At 38.0% G+C, this 17,842-nt stretch overlaps 1 protein-coding gene across 1 annotated transcript in view; it reads right to left on the bottom strand.

The window, feature by feature from the left end:
• Window positions 1-17,842, bottom strand: part of UBE3C (ubiquitin protein ligase E3C) — a 77,838-nt gene that overhangs the window by 2,191 nt on the left and 57,805 nt on the right. Inside the window, 4 exon segments of the mRNA XM_082499334.1 lie at window positions 5,667-5,797; window positions 6,666-6,732; window positions 6,830-7,018; window positions 14,816-15,028. Of these exon segments, the coding sequence (XP_082355460.1) occupies window positions 5,667-5,797; window positions 6,666-6,732; window positions 6,830-7,018; window positions 14,816-15,028 (600 nt within the window).

The following is a 17,842-nucleotide window of genomic DNA, read 5'->3' as shown; positions in this document are numbered from 1 at the left end:
CTGCTGAACACAGGGAACTACAGACCACTACCAGTAACAGAGGTAGATGGAAAAGGATGTTCTGTCATGTTTGAGTGACATATAATATTTATCATTGTAGAATGATACGGCTACTTCTGAGAATTATGCTTTCTGTTTTTTAATTTCCAGGCAGGGAAGACATTGCTTCTGTACACACAAAAATCCCAACAAAGACAGTTTTGCTCTAGCTAATTAAGTGATGTGCTATGACAATTTTATGTACGAATTCTCTAATTGTCATGTTAAAGTGATGCTCTGTATAGAAAGAAGATGAATGAGTGACCAGATCCAAGTACAAATTATAGAACTCCATCAATTTCTTTATGACAGCCAAAAAAAAATAATCCCAAACAAACCATGATCAAATACACCCTTTCATTGTTTTCCTTCTGGAGCTTTAGTTTGTTAGCATAGGCTGACATATAAAATAAATTATTCAAGCAGATAAGTATCAAGCCATCATTTTCCTTCTACTCACCACAACATACAATAATTTATTTTTTAAAATCAATTGTCTGATGCAACGCTAAAGGCATTTCTTGCCGTAAAGGGATTTCTGTCTAAACTCATCTTTCAGCAAGCCTACAATTTATTAATTTCAAGACAAATAGTACGAATTACTTTAGTGTGTAAGATTTAGTGTGTAAGATTTCTGGGCAGAAACAACCCCAGGTTCCAGTATAGGATGGGGAGCTACCTGTTAGAGAGCAGTGTAGAGGAAAGGGACCTGGGGGTCCTGGCGGACAGCAGGATGACCATGAGCCAGCACTGTGCCCTTGTGGCCAAGAAGGCCAATGGCATCCTGGGCTGTATTAGAAGGGGGGTGGTTAGTAGATCGAGAGAGGTCCTCCTTCCCCTCTACTCTGCCCTGGTGAGACCGCATCTGGAATATTGTGTCCAGTTCTGGGCCCCTCAGTTCAAGAAGGACAGAGAGCTGCTGGAGAGAGTCCAGCGTAGGGCAACTAAGATGATTAAGGGAGTGGAGCATCTCCCTTATGAGGAAAGACTGAGGGAGCTGGGTCTCTTTAGTTTGGAGAAGAGGAGACTGAGGGGTGATCTTATTAGCGTTTATAAATATATAAAGGGGGAATGTCATGAGGATGGAGCCAGGTTCTTCTCAGTAGCGACCAGTGATAGGACAAGGGGTAATGGATTCAAGCTGGAACACAAGAGGTTCCACTTAAATTTGAGAAGAAACTTCTTCTCAGTGAGGGTGACAGAGCACTGGAACAGGCTGCCCAGGGAGGTTGTGGAGTCTCCTTCTCTGGAGACATTCAAAACTCGCCTGGACGCCTTCCTGTGCAACCTCATCTAGGTGTTCCTGCTCCGACAGGGGGATTGGACTAGATCTTTTGAGGTCCCTTCCAATCCCTAGCATACTGTGATACTGTGATACTGTAATACTGTGATTAAGCAAGCATTTACACTACTGTGATCTAGAACTCTGAATCAAGAGGTACTTTATACTCTCCAAATAAAGATCTAACTTTATGTAAAGCAATTATACTGGTGTTTCTTCACAGAGTGATTATAAAGTCATTCAGCTGTTATTGGGATGATACTGATGTGCATAGTGACTCTGTAATGATATAAACTTGTCAAACCCTGATTATTCTTCTGATATGTTAACTGTTGATCTGAGGAACAGATTTCTAACACATTTTGTATGTAATATTTAATTGTTTTAGTAAAATCTTATTTTTTTCTTCTTCTGAGAAAGAGTATAGTGAAAAAGATACTTATTTGTTACCTCTACAGCACTGCTTTTGCTGGCAAGAAAGTATTCATTTTATCAAATGCTTGACTGAGGTAAAACAGCTCTGATTTTAGAAACCAGGGTAAAAATCCCAGCTCCAAAGGCAGAAGGTCAATTAGATTCCAAGCTAAATTATTGTTCAAATGGAGACCTTAAAAAGTATTTCACGGCTAAAATGCTGCATTTTTAGTGTTCCTTTCAAAATGCTAATTGAATTCCCCTACTTTAGCTTTAAAAATGGAAAAATGAAGTTCTAAATTGAAATGTCATGCCAAGGGTACCATTTGTTGCATAATTAAATACTGTACAGCGGGAAACTGCAATAGTTTGGAAGTTAAAAGTATCATCAATTTATTATGTGACCTGATTGGAACTTAACAATTTTCAACCATGCTTTAATGATTTTTTTTTTTGTCCCTAACAATCACATTTATTAAACTTATTAAACTTTAATTAGCTTTAGTAAATGTTATTCTAAGTCTCAATCTGGCAGAGACAGTTTAAAATTTTTAAATGATGCAAAGCTAGGCTGTGCTATCTATAAGCTATGAACATCAAGACATTTCCTTATCTTAAATTAAGATGCACTAACTTTCGGAAAACTTGAAGATTCCACAATACAGACCGTACAGAAGATTTCAGAACGAGAACTAGAAATTGTGTTCCTCTCAGAAAAATGTAGTAACCATATTAAAACTGTAAACAAATTTTGAAGATAGCTTGTGTTAATGTCTACCATCAGCATAAATATTTTCAGACAGTTATTTGGCTGGTAATATTCAGCACTCCTGAGGTTTTGCACTCTGTTCACTTTCAAAGCTCTAAACAACACACTGTCATAGGCTACCAAGATGTTATTGCTGATGACAATACCAGTTACCCACTTCCTTTTCTGGCAAACCCCCGCTGTATTGGTAAATCCGTGTTAACAAAATACTACTGCAAGCACCATGCAAGTACTGACCTAACTCCCGCTCAGCACTGCCCCGCAAAGCAGCAGGAATGCCTTTTCACTCTTCCAACCCTGACTATTCTGTGATTCTGTTGCCAAGACTGCTGCATGTGGCTGAGCTTGCAAGTCTGTTGTACACTGAATGAATCTTTTAACTTATTGCTATCGTGCTGAAAATTTGATGACTGTTTTACTTCCATTTTTTCCTAGCCAAGTATGTTAAAGTCAGGCTGTGGCCTATCTCCCAAGTACACAAACTTCAACTTTCCACATTTGGCTTCGCCACATCCTGTTGCTAATGTGTCACTGTCAGCCTTAATATTTTTAGACTTTTGATTCACTTCCTCCATCTCTTCAAACGTCAGGCTGGCTGCCTCAAAGCTGGGTAGCTACATCTGCATTTCCTGCTCTCCCCTTGTAATTAAAAAGGATGACAATAAACGGAGACTTCTCTTTACTTTGTTTCCACACAATTGTTTCTCAATTCTCCCTTCATTACACGACCCATGTGTGCCGTTCCATCTTGCTCTCGTCCCGCAGTTTTCCAATTGTTCTTCCCACTGTCCTATAAAATTCTGTTTGTGGCTAGAGTACTGCACAGCGATATTCACACAGACTTGGAGATTTTAAGAGAAATGCTTGCAAGCTTTTAAATAATTAATCACACAAATCAATCAATGAATACCCTTGATAGGATTCATGTGATTAAACAGCCATCTCCGCTGCCTCCATATCCACATCTAGTCACCCCAGGCTCTCTTTACTGTTAAAAGAGATCTAGCTAGTATGTTTTGTGAAATCTAAGATGTAATTCATTTCATCCCGAAGCAGACACGTACAACAGTCAAACAAATTATGAACTGAAAGTGCTCACTCCTCTCCTAGGTGCCTAGAAAAGGAGTGTAGCTGAGCTACAGATTGTAAATACTGAAGGTGGAGGATACGGTGCCCACCCACACGCTAACAGCACCACACCGCTCTTGCTACAGCAGCTGAAGGGGTTATGCAGAGGGTGAGACTGCACTGAGGGTTACAGAACAACTGTACCCAAGGGAGGTTTCAATGATCACACGCTGCAATGGCAGTGCTGCCTACCCATATCAGCTTACGAAGAAATAGGAAAATAAACAAAAGGGTTGAAGAGGGAAGGGAACGTGAAGTTGCAGCATACGGAGACAGATGGAAGTTGAGGGAAAAGGGCCACGCTTCCCTGCAGAACGTGGCGCTAGAAACAACTCTTCCACTTCAAAATTGCTCCGCAGCTTAAAAAAAAAAGTGCTCTAAGCCACCAGGAGTATTCTTTTGTCACCTGTAGCAACTGATCTACACACTACTGTATGACAGCCCACATATGCTTTTATATATTTTAAATCATTCAAGTGGCAAAGGTCTACAACAAAGACCACTGTGATTTCAGTATCAGAGTGTCATCTTGCCTGTTTTTATGAAAAAAGTAAATCATTAAAAGTTTGAAGAAAAACAGTGACAAGTACTACAAAAATCTAAGTTGTGTGTGTGGAAGAGTAAGGCTTTTTTACTTCTGACATTTTTATCATGTGTCACCCCCAGGACACGTCACAGGAAAGGGCACAATTTCTAGAGCTGAGAAGAAATTCTTGTAGTATTTGCCTTTTGAGTGCTTTTTTAAATGCTGATTAAAAAACCAAACAAACAAAAACACCACAATGAACTTTCACAGTATGATTCAAGAAAAAATTGTGTAAAATTCCAAGTACGTTGTTTCCATCTCCAGACTACTATGTGTATCTGAATTCCTTGTTCCTATATAAAATGTTAGTATCTGTCCCTGAAGTACTTTTATAATAAGAAAATGTTCATTCAACAAAACAGCTAATAAACCTTCAGGACTTACACAATACCTGCATTCATTTCTTATGGGTTCATCTACCTATTTTACCTAATAAATGTTGAAAATCAGTTACTATCCACTGCTAATTAAATATTGTATCACAGTACCTTATAATGTGAAAATTTACTAAGGGCATGTAGTCAAATTTTGTTTAGAAACAAATCTTATTCTTACTTCTAAGCAACTAGATGATGCAATGTCTATATTTACGTTCCACGTAAACCCACTTTTGCATTAATTTTACTAAATAGTACATGCTGTTTACAATAGTAAACATGCTGTTGACCACTGTACTAAAGGTGATGGTGTTGCTATGAAACAATTTAGTCTTAGTTTCTTACAGAAAAGCATTGAATGTTCCTACACTTTAGAGGAAATGAATTTCATGGCTGATTCTTAGCCAGAATTTTGCAGCCCAACTGAAACTAATGGGTCAAATATCCCCAGAATTTAATTTCAAAACGTCTTCAACTTGCCTCAACCTCTCTTCAGTTTTATAAGCAGTACACAGAAGTTTTCTTCATACTTTAGCTTTACTGTAAATAGCAATCTAAAGATAGCAGCAAAATATTTAGATTCAAAAGGTAATGAGCCATGACCCTGTAAGCAGATAAATGGTAATTAGAAGGAAACAACATATCGCCCCCTTCAAATGGTTAATTTAAGAGGTTTAAATTTAATAGCTGCTTTTATATCCTAAATCCTCTTTTGCCCGATTTAAAAGACATTACTCTTAACTCAACCTGTTCCTTGAAACTGGTAGCAATACTGCTTCTGTACAGTAATATGAACCGCCAGCAAGGATCTTCCATGACAAAGAGTAAGTGCTCTAACCAATGTGTTTTTAGGCTTATCAAATTTTGTGGTTAAAACAGAAAACAACAGAACAACATTTCATTAAATATTGTAAAACTATACTCATTTTACATGGAAGTGCAAACATGGAAGCTGTTTCTGTAGTTGCAGAGGAACATCCTTCTCAAATTGTAAATGCCTACAGACAAGAAAAGCTTGTATCATAACCTGTAGCATTTACGGAGCCTTGCCAGGAAGTCAGTAAGACATACCTTAAACCCCAGAAGAGGCGGTCGAGAGCAGCTCGTTACAAACTTCAGTAGTTTGCGTTTCTCTTCATCAGTGAAGCTTTCTACAACTCTCCAGAATATTTTAATTACAGGATGGTCTGCTGTGTAGCCACCTATAATGACATTTAAATAACTTATAGGTAGAATAGTTTTATGTAAGAAATACATTCTTCAGAAAACAAGCATCAATCTTGAAAAGCTTGGGGAAAATATTAAAACCAGCAGGCTTACACTGCTGACTTCCAGTATCTATAGATCTCTTTGATCACAGTACTTTGAGTTCCTCATTCATTGCTGACCTGTGGCTATTATCTCCCTCAGCTTAACTGCAGTTTTTTTCACTGAATGCTATTTGCTTATTTTAAATTAACTTTATTTAGTTTAGCATTTATCTAGTAACTTTGGATTACTGCCTTTTACTCCAAGAGTTTGCAAAATAAGCAAGACTCGGGATGTTATTTAATGAATCAACTTACCTTGAAGTAAGCTTGGATGTGATCTGATGATATAGTAGCTACTTTTTGATTACATTCATGATAAATGCACAGAAGAATGAAGTAAGATACCTTGCATTTCTCACAAGGAAAAAAATATGAGCTCTGTCTTCAGGCTGTCTGAGAAACAGTAAGTATCTGAATGCGGTAGTAGAAACAAGAAGTTTCCCGAGTCATTTGCTGACTTATTTTCAGGGGAACCCGACACAACATTGACTAACATCCATTTAGAAAAGGAATTGCATGTCCTCTAATTATATGGCTATAAACTTGCATTTAAGTGTACAAATAAAATAAACTGCATACTTGTATCTCCCAGTATTTAGAAAATTAGGTTGTAATTCAGGCCCATCTACAAAGTTTGGCCAAGTTAACAAGAACAACCCTATAACTTTTATTTAAAAGCTAGGATAAAAAGTAAGTTTATTTATTCCTGAGTCACTCATAATACTTTCTTTTTTTTTTTTATTATTTAAGATATACTTACCTGAATAGTTTGTGAAAGATTTAAGGTCATCCAAACTAATGGGAACCTGGGCACCAGAAATCAGAACCTAACAGTGAAAGAATATAGACAATTACATTACAGGCAAAAATTAGCATTTATTTCTGTTTAAAGCAATTGTTTTCTGCAGTTTTAAGCAGAAGTACCTGTATTTCCTGTTGATCAAACATTCGAAGCCATTCGAGATTCACCACATTGGCCAGTCCCTGACGGAAAGCAAGGCAATGCTGTCGAATTTGTTTGTTTAACCTGTAGTCTGCCACCAGATGGATGTACGCGATTCGGTTAGCACTGGTAACAGGAACGTCTTTTCCACCAGGCTTCAGCTCAACCACCTATAAACATAACAATTTTCATCATCTTGGTAAACTTTAATTCTGTGTGCTGGAACCATAAAATTGAAATGCAAAACATTCTAGTAAGTGATGTATATATCTGAATTTTACTAGAATATACTCAAGAATATTCACCTCAAAATAAGATAAAAGATTACGACAAGTTATAAAGGTAGGGGGTTTTCTGTTTACTCGTAAGAGCGCATTCTATGTCATCCAGTTCTCAGACCTACACCTCCAGCTGCTAATGCAGCTGACCGCATGGCCCCACGGTTTATTACCAGAAAGCGGATTTGGAAAAGTCAAAGCTCTTTTATAGAAGACAGTGTGTAATACTAAATTCACCACTGCAAGTCAGACAGAAGTGGAGGTGAGAGTCTTCCCCTCAGCAAGCTCGCCCCTAGCTTCACTGATGCTAGTAAGTGCCCTGGAAGAGAGAGTAGCCTGTATAAGCACAGATCTCGCACACAGCACTCTCCTCCCAGCTGGATGAGGAAAGCCGTGCTTGGCTGGCTGGGCTCTTCTCCAACTGTCTGGTGAACGTGAATTCTGCAGGATCACATTATGGAAAAAGCAATGTCTGCTGAGTCAAAATTAAAATTCTGATACAAACCTCGTTTACACAATGATAAGCATTCACAACTCCTACTCTTGAAAATCCAAGTTATACTTGTTCAGTACTTTCAACAAAAATACAAAAAAAAAAAAAAAAAATCAAGCCTACACCTTGTTTTTTTACTGAGAAGCTTTTGTCCTTCAAGTACAGCAAGACACTTTAGTATGGAAGAATTTTTAATGAAAAAAAACAACAAAAACAAAGATACTGTAATTGCATTAAGATATAAACCAGGATCAACGGCAGTTGCTATTAAAACACTACTGACCTTGACATATTCCACTCTACTACAAGATGATAATTTTGCTGAGTGGTAGCCAAATCTGAAGAAATTATTTGAATACTAAGAGGAGGATAAAAAAAACCCTGAAAAGCTGAGAAAACAGTTTGTTTTTCTACACTTCGAAGTCAGTAAGTTTTTCCTTTTTTTTTTTTTTTTTAATAACTACACATTTCAATTTGTGGTAGCGATCACATCTATAGAACACAGAGAATTAAACATGTGAATAGCTTCTTTTGTAAGATGCTACCTAATAACGTCAGCTGCTCCAGTACTAAGCAAAATGCAAAGTGTTAAGATTAAAAATTCACAGTGCTTTTGAGCATTCAGATTTTTACTTGATTCATAGATTTTTAAGGCCAAAAGAGAACATTAAGATCTGTGAATCTGACCTCCCAGATAACACAGGCCAGAGGATTCTGTCTAGAGATTCCTGTATTTAAGTCAATAAATCTATGGACGAGTTAGAGCACATTTTTTAGAGAGACAGGCAATCCTGGTGTAAAGACTCCATGTGATGGAAGTATTTACCATTTTCCTTGATAAGATAGAAAAACCTGAATTACAATAGGTGTTAAAAATGTGTATCACTTCCCACTTTAATCCTTCAGCTGCAAGCTTCTTGATTTTGTTACAGCTACAGTAAAACCCCTCATCAGTACCCCACCATCTCTGGGTGTAGGTAGTACTGACTGAAGAATTAAGTAAAACAAAGATGTCAGTTTAGCTGACTCTTTCACGCCCTGCGCACATTAGCTTGCTCCCTTCTGAGCAAGTCCCCTTCAACAAGAACCATGGACCCACGAGGCAGGATAGCTTTTCTGGGGAGAGTGGCAATGCAGCCAGCCACTCTAGGGGTACAGGCCAGTACCTGGTGCCACTGACTGGCCTGAGGGTGAGGATATTTTTCCTGGTAAAGTCCACAAGGAGTATTAATAGATGTATGGGACATGTTCCATACCACAGTGGAAACATCTGATGAGAAGGGGGCCCTGCGCTGCTAAGCTTTCTCCTCTGCTCCTGCAGGCAACAACGCGGTCTAGAAATCTACTGTGTTTCATTCCACTGTAGTAATTTTACTATTGCCACTGGAAAGTTAGTCAATAATTGGATTCATCTAATGATTAGAAACGTTCTAATTTCCACTTCAAGTTCAATGGGTAAAGTTTGATCACACCCATTGTTCTTATCGCCCTATAGCTTAACCAGCTCTTTAACCTTCCTCCTCAATTGTATCCACTTATGGGCAGCAACTTCATGCATCTTCCCAGAAACTTCTTCACAGAACTAAAATAAGTCAAGTTCCTTTAATTTTCTCCTATAAAATACCCTTTTACAAAGCCTAAAAAGATCAGAAAGCTTTCTCTTATTAAATTCTTGTACTGTTTAGTGTTACAGGATCAGAGCTACCAATGACGTTTCACGTGAACAAGTCATTGTGAGACCTCAACAGTAGTAATACTTCACAATCTGCCCACTTACAAGTCTTCTGCATTTATTTTGCAGAACTGCATCTTTGTCTGTTCTTTTGTCAGTACTGCATTAAATCCAATTCCTCACATTGACACATTGAATTTGGCCATATTAAGATAATCTGTATCACCCAAAGCATCAAGCTTCTCTCAAGAATACAGACACCAACAATAAACTAATAGTTAGTATTCCATTTGCATACAATAATTTCTGTGAGCTCACTATTTACACAAGAAGATGCTTGAACTGGCTTCCTCCCTAAAACAGCAAAAGTGAACTACTGGAAAGGTGTTCTAGAAAACTGCTGTGGTTTAAGATTCATTCCAGCACTAGCTGAAGTAAAACATCAAACTTTCCCTGCAGGTCAGCAAATAGAGATCAGGACACAGATTAAGTTTTGCTTATGTTTGCATTATAATAGTATTGTCTCCACAGTGATCTAAGACAGAAAACAGTAACATTGGGCTGTCAGTAAAACTATACTAAACATAGATAATTTTTTACTCAGTCATTGTTTTCATGGAATTTTAAAGGGCTGTTGCAAAACTCCTACTTAATTCTAAACATCAGGAATGACTGTTGAAGAGTTCCTTTTCAAAAATGCCACAACACAATTTATAAAACCTAAAAAGATTTATCAGCTTGCATTTTTATCCATCCAATTTTTACCACTAGATGGTGCAAGATAGTTACACAGGACGGGTGAGAGAACTTCCCAAAACGTGCAAACTTGTCTCATCACCTTATTTTCTATTTTATAGATCTAAGTTAAAAAAAAAACAAACAACAACAACAAAACCTTTTTCACTTGGTTCTTTATCAAAATCACATATCTTAAAAGCAATTAAATCATACCTATTATTTGGACACGTATTCAGGACCATTCAGACAATACCATAGATAACTGAATTTGATTCCATACTCACAATGTATGTCTTCAAAATGAAGGGGAAATATCAAAATGGGATATAAAAATCCCATGTTTTTAAAAATCTGCAAGACAAGATGCTTTGCATTTTTTAGTGATGTGGACAGAATTATTGCATTAGGCCTCTGACTGTATGTTAGATACACTCTGAACTATAGTTGCATGCACTTACGGTTTTCTTGGCTACAAATTCAATTATATGTTTTTGCAAGTGAAATACTAAAACAATCCTCTCAACTTACATTTATATTCAAGAAAACCACCACAGTTTGTAAAAAAAAAAAAAAAAATTAAATTTATATTTTATGTACAGTTGCAGTTCAAGTGAACAGTTCATATATCATTTTCAGTTTTTATGTCTACTGTTTCGAACATTAGCATAACAATGAAATAAACACACACCAAAAATCAGGAAGACGGTGAACAACATAGTATCTGTCAAGCAGAATTCAGGGGATTTATCTTCTGGCTTATTGATAATAATCTGTCAGACAAAGTTGCTTTGTAATGTGATCGTGGGCAGACAATGGCAAGTCTCTGTTGGTAAAGAAACTTAATGCTAGCTGCTGCTCACACAGATCCGGCAGTGGCAGCTGCTTCCCAGGATAATAGAGAAAAAGGGAATATTTAGAGGGTAAAGTGGGAAATATTTTAAGAAAGAATAAGGGACCCATCATCTAGGTATTCTTTCTTTTTTCTGTATGAAGATGTAAGACACATCCAGTGCAATTTCAAAAAGCACTCTTACAGAGTCAAGAGTCAAGAATTCTAACAAACTTGGTTTTAAGACGGATTAAAATATTTTATCTTCTCTCTTGGACTCTGACCACTTTTGTTCACATCACCCCTAAAGTTTTTCCCCATTCTGAAAAAAAAAAGTAGATAAAGGCTTGCTTTCTTTCTGCATCATCTGCCTTCCAGATGTTGAGGCAGGAGCTCCAGGTAGGAGATTGCATTTGAATGCCTAAGAATGCATTCGCTGTAAGTGTTATAAATCTGCCTGAGAAGGATCAGCCTCAACTTAAATATTTTCCTTCTGAAAAACCTCCAAGATCATTCATCTAAGCCACTGTATCCTAGGAAAGAAGCTGCCAAGACAGAAACTTCCAGAATTATTTTTAAGGCTTCAAAATTTTCTCACAGGGAAATTTAAAGGCCAAGTACTCTCCTTTAGTGAGTCAACACATTTCCAGTAACGGCAATGGCACTCACATCTGTTTTAAAAAGCCAAAGAAGGTGTCTTGACCCCAGCATCTATACTATACGGATTTAACAGAAACTGCTGCCATATGTATTCTAGTGCTTTTCTGTGGATTTGTGCTTCTACACTTCATTTATGGAGTCTTCTGATTATGGAGTCTTCTCATATGCAACTGTTCCAATCCATGTCGTCTCAAGAATCAACGTTTGAGAAGACTCGCTGAAGTACAGATTCTAGTATTTCTGAAGGAAGAGGAATAACATATTTGAATCTTCCTTTCTTCCCTTGGGCAGCCACAAAACTCACCTTCCTCATTGAGTGAGAGGAGGGAGGAAGGGAGGGAGGTCTGAAAGAGGAGTTTTTTTCTTGAATTTGTTAACCTTACACTTATTATAAGCATTTTATCACCATCTAATCTACAAGATAAAAGGAAAAACAAAATCAATATACAGACCTACCTGAAGGCACTTGTAACTACAGCCTGACATTCTTTTGAGACTTTTTTACTGGCCACCATTTTATGCAGCAGATCCAACTGTTGAAGTCTAGGTTGGTATCACTGCATTAGATAGCTCTTTATCAGAAGCTAAAGCTATTTGGGGTTGGAAGATAAGGTTGATGGCATAGCTCCCCTAATTAGCAGGTCTAATGTGCAAATTATTAAGTACCTTTTTCAACTTCTGGTGAATGCACTTTGACAATAGTTTAATGGGATCTAAAAGCACATTACAGGATTGGAATCAATATGCCGATAATAGAATTTCTACCTTCTACTACTGACAGAGACAATAGAGCCCCTTTCGAATGTGTCTTTCATTGCAGATAATGCTTTTGTGCCACAATTGCTGGATGGACACTGTCATGAGGATAGCTATTTACAACGATAGATTTATGATGCATTTATTGGGCATCAATTTATTAGAGGCTAAAGTGGTTGTTTAGCTGAAAACTAGAGATAATGTACACTGAACATAAGGAGTGCAAATTAAGCTCTTTTCCCCAAAGTGAATTAGCCTTACCTTGACACAGTTAATTAGTATGCAATGGTTATACGAGTAAAATACCAGACAAAATGTATTTATCCATACGAGGTCTATTAAGATAATGAAATGAAATATAGAAAGTAACTTGTTGCATTAAAACCCAGAAGACAATGACAAGAACCAATTAGTTCTGTTGAACTACACTACCATGCAGTCTCATTAAAAGCTGGTTAATACTTCACAAGTATAGTGTTCTGTCTCTAAGTATAAACATAGCAATACAGCATCAGAATATTTAATTCAACCTACATTTAATTTAGTTACTCAGAAAGTCACTATTATATTTAATCTTCCTTTTAAAGTCATGCCAAACAATTAAAAATCAAGTCTTGATAATACTAGCCATAGCCCTCAGAGAATTTTAATGAACAAATTAGGTTTCTTGGCAAGAATGCACTTTTTACAAGTTTTTGTTGCAGTAGGTAGAGTTGGACACACCTCTAACTTGGATCTCCTTGTATGTTATTTCTGAGCTATTTCTCTTTTCTGTGTCCTTCTACCTTACGTGTTGAGGTAGGTTCTAACTTGCGTGGCTAATTTTTGAGGACATACAGAGTAGATGTATGAAGTACGGGAACCACAAGCTCTCCAGAAAATATTAGCTACTTCTCATTTTTAAATAGAGACTAAACTGCGTTTCTGTTAGCCGCTATCAACAAAACTATTACTTAAAGTGCATTTAAATGAATAGCTTTAGAATACAAATAGCAGACTTTTTCCCCCCCAAAAAAAATCCTAGGTTATATTGGAAACTCTATTCTTGTGTGTTTTGCAACCTAGTAACCAAATACATGGATACTATAGAACTCCTTTCAGTATCACTTGACAGCACATGCTACAGCAGAGCAGACTCCCTACTGTACAATATTGTACAACGAGTAGGTTCCCCAAGAACGTGTCTTCTGATACATCTGTACCACATGCCTTTACTTCAAGTTTTTCAGTGTTTTTCTAATGACAGCACAGGTCAGAAGTTTTCATATAGAGAGTGTAACCCAGGGGAAAAAACAACATATGGCATATGTTTAATATGAAACATTACTTATACCAGGCAATTGTTGACTCTCCCCTTCAGTATGATTCAGGAATCCCAAATCGGAGGATACTATTATAAAATTGTAATGCAATCCAGGTTTTTGGATCTTCCAAAATGACAGGAAATGGATGACAGGAAAGTAAAGATGTAGCCCAAGCCCGATGCTGTTAAAGCAGAAGTCTTAGACATCAAATTTGCTATGATTTAAGCAGCAGTAGAGGACTCAACCTAACAATTTTGAGGACTAGCTGCTCCATCTCAGAGGTGCTGCACCTTCTGTTAGATGTCCATAGTCCCAGGCCTCCCTGACCAACAGGCAAACCCAAGAGAACTGCTCACCCCCTCGTATCGTCTCTGTTTCTTCTGCAAGAAACAAGGCTGAGTTCAGGTGCTGCTGCATTTCACAACAGTGTCAGGTCTACCGTGTTGATCCAATTATTGATTAAATACCATAATCAAGTATAAGTAGGCCATGAGTAGTACGCTATTTTAAATCCTCAAAAATGAAAAAGGAAATATGACAGGTCTTTAACTAAGGAGGTTAACTGTATTAGCAAATACAGGCACACTTTTCAAAATCTGGTGATGTTGATTTTCTACTATGAACATAACTCATCTTTAATACTCACAACAGAGCAAATAAAACACGTAATCTAATTATATAGTACAATCATGTTAAAAATTCATACTTGAGGACCTAACTGGCCCAGTTTTTCAGCCCCTCAAAAAAAAAAAAAGGGGGGGAAGGTTAAAAAAAAATAATAGGATCTAACTTCAGGCTTTCTACTTTGAAAACTACAGCTAAAGGAGACAACAGTTAACTCACAATAAAGGGTTATTATTATTTGAAAACATTCTGGTTTCCAACTCTGATTCCAAAATCATACAGTACTTCTACTGTTTACATAACATCTAACTTTTGCTATTATTTGAAGTGCCATCAAAGAAACAACATAAAATATTTTGTTCAAGAAATTATCTCGGGCAATAGAACTTTTCATGTATGACTATTAGAAAATAATCCCAGAAGACCACCAGAGTTTTAAGTCATCAAAAGTTATTTTTTCAAGTACACAATTAGTTATTGTCTACTTCAAATATTGAGTCAGAACCTTTAACAGTTGTTTCTGATCACTTTTAAATTAAAAAATTAGTTAGTAGGGATAGTAACGATTCATCAGTCATACGTAAAAGAAAAAAAAAGGAAAAGCCATTCTTACCTGTGCTTCCCCAAGGTCATTATTTACCACAGTGAAGTTCAGTCCAAGTTCTTCCACATCCCCTTCATAGCTCTTCAGAAAAAGCAAATTTTTGTACATTTCTGGATCCAACGAAGCTAAATGATGAATGTCAACATCAGCACTTGTCCCCAGTAATTTTGAGAGGAAAAAACTAGCAAATGGAAGCTCCACCAACATATTTTCATAAAGAGCCTGAAAAACAAAGCAATTAAAAGCACATTAGATTTTATTGTTGTACATGCAGGAATTCGGAAGGCTACTGTCTTTTTCTCAACTTGCTGGTAATTCCCTCTTAATTTGGTGCCTGAATAGGACCTTATGGTATAGCAATCACGGAATCACGGAGTTTCAGAGTTTGAAGGGACCTCTAGAGATCATCTAGTCCAACTCCCCTGCCAAAGCAGGATTGCCCAGAGCACATCACTCAGGACTGCATCCAGGCGGGTCTTGAAAATCTCCAGAGAAGGGGACTCCACCGCCTCCCTGGGCAGCCTGTGCCAGTGCTCTGTTGCCCTCACCGTAAACAAGTTTTTCCATGTGTTTGAACGGAACTTCCGATGTTCTAACTTGTGCCCATTACCCCTCGTCCTGTCACTGGGAACCGTTGAGAAGAGCCTGGCTCCATCCTCCTTCAACCCACCCTTTAGATACTTGTACGCCATAGTAAGGTCTCCCCTCAGCCTTCTCTTCTCCAGGCTAAAGAGTCCCAGCTCTCTCAGCCTTTCCTCATAAGGCAGATGCTCCAAGCCCTTAATCATCTTAGTTGCCCTTTGCTAGACTCGCTCCAGCAGTTCCCTGTCCCTCTTGAACTGGGGAGCCCCAAACTGGACACAGTATTCCAGTTGTGGCCTCACCAGTGCAGAGTAGAGGGGGAGAATGACCTCCCTCGACCTACTGGCCGCACTCTTCCCTATGCAGCCCAGGATTCCATTGGCCTTTTTGGCAACAAGGGCACGTTGCTGGGCCATGGATAATTTACTGCCTACTAGGACCCCCAGATCCTTCTCCTCCGAGCTACTTCCCAGCAAGTCCACCCCTAACCTATACTGGTGCTTTGCATTCTTCCTCCCCAGGTGCAGGACCTTGCACTTGCTTTTGTTGAACCTCATTAGGTTCTTCTCTGCCCAGCTCTCCAGCCTGTCCAGGTCACCCTGGATGGCAGCACGGCCCTCTGGGGTGTCAGCCACCCCACCCAGTTTGGTATCATCAGCGAACTTGCTGAGGATACACTCTGTCCCCTCATCCAGGTCATTAATGAATATATTGAACAAAATTGGACTGAGTATTGACCCCTGGGGGACACCACTGGTTACAGGCCTCCAACGAGACTCTGTGCCGCTGATCACAACCCTCTGAGTTCTGTCCCGCAGCCAGCTCTCAATGCACCTCGCTGTCACCTTATCTAGCCCATACTTCCTCAGCTTCCTAATGAGGATGCTATGGGAGACAGTGTCAAAAGCCTTGCTAAAGTCAAGGTAGATGACATCTACGACTCTCCCCTCATCCAGCCAACCAGTTATAGCATCACAGAAAACTATCAGATTGGTCAACCATGATTTACTCTTGGTAAATGCATGTTGACCACTTCCAATAACTTCCTGTTCCTCATCGTGTTTGGAGATGACTGTTCCTCAACGTGTTTGGAGAGATGACAATACCCCAGATATTGCATGAATTTAAAAATATTCATCCAAAGTTTGAAATTCAAATACTCTTGTTAAATACCAAGGTCCCAAATGTTACACATTAAGTATGTGTGATTTAGAAGGTAAGGTCATTGCTCATCTGCCACTAATCTACTTACCCAAAGCATGATAGCAACCAGGAAGTGCATCAATTGCATAGATTGGCAAGAAAAGCAAAGTTTGCCAAAGGACAATGCAACTGCATTAAGTATGTCTTCCAATAAAGTTAACATCTCTACCTCCATTAGCATCATCACAAGCAGTATTTCTCCATTCGTATCAATTGCTACATGTAAAATAGTCTGGCCCTTAAAAATAACTATGTAAAACCATTTTAAACTAATCCAAATAAACTATTCCTCTTGTATGTTATAAAGATTCATCACCACATACTTTTGGTGAACTCTACTGCTTAATGGCATCATCAAATCATAATTTCCAAGCCGAGTGCTTCCCAGCTATGACTGTATCATATGTCCAATCCTTCCTATACCTAACACTGTTACACCTGTCAAAAGATTACTGAACCAAAGATGAGCCTGACCCAAATATGCAGCACTCATGAGAAGTGTATTTTTACTGTAAACTGAGTTCCCTCAAGAATTTTCAAAAACGCACAAAACTGCAGCAACACCACTCTCAGTTGGATCTACTGTATGACCACATTTTGATGCAACTTTGCATATTCTTCTTACTGTAAGTAAGAACTTCTTGTTGACTGGAGGAAAAAAGTACTTATGGTAGCTCTCAAAAGGAGAGATGGAAACTTAAGAACTAGAAAGCATGACATAATTTAGAGAGAGAAAGCCTACACGAATAAAGGAAAAATAAAAGACCGTTGCCATCAAAAAACCCATTCCTGACACATGCTGTCTGTGCATAGCCTTTCCCATTGTCCTGGTTGTTTGCCACAGCAGCATCTCTAACAACGACAACCAAATCTTTATGGTATCATTAATATCACTGCCAGGCTGATCAGAAAAGGCATCATCAACATAACATCATTATTTGTTCTCTTTTTACTCTTCAAGAGCAGTGGTTTAGCATTACTTAATTCCTCCATAATCTGCTGCAAACTTAGAAAAGGAAGCACAATGAGCAAAAAAAAAAAAAAAAAGGAAAAAAGAAGAATAAATGTAGCAGTAATCACTCAAATTCCAACAAAGACGCGAAGAAAAACATACAATTCCTTAAACTTTTGAAAGAATGTTTCTATGAGGTGAGTTAAACCTTGGAGAAAGAATTGAGAATAACGAGTTCAAAGCCAAAGGGTGCATTATATTTAGAGCTATATGATTTATTCAAGGTGTAGAAGTCGAAA

Source organism: Vanellus vanellus (assembly GCF_965231255.1).
Source record: "Vanellus vanellus genome assembly, chromosome: 2".
Lineage (NCBI taxonomy): Eukaryota > Metazoa > Chordata > Aves > Charadriiformes > Charadriidae > Vanellus > Vanellus vanellus.
The sequence above is the reverse complement of the archived record's forward strand: the minus strand, read 5'-3'. Positions and strand labels throughout refer to the sequence as shown.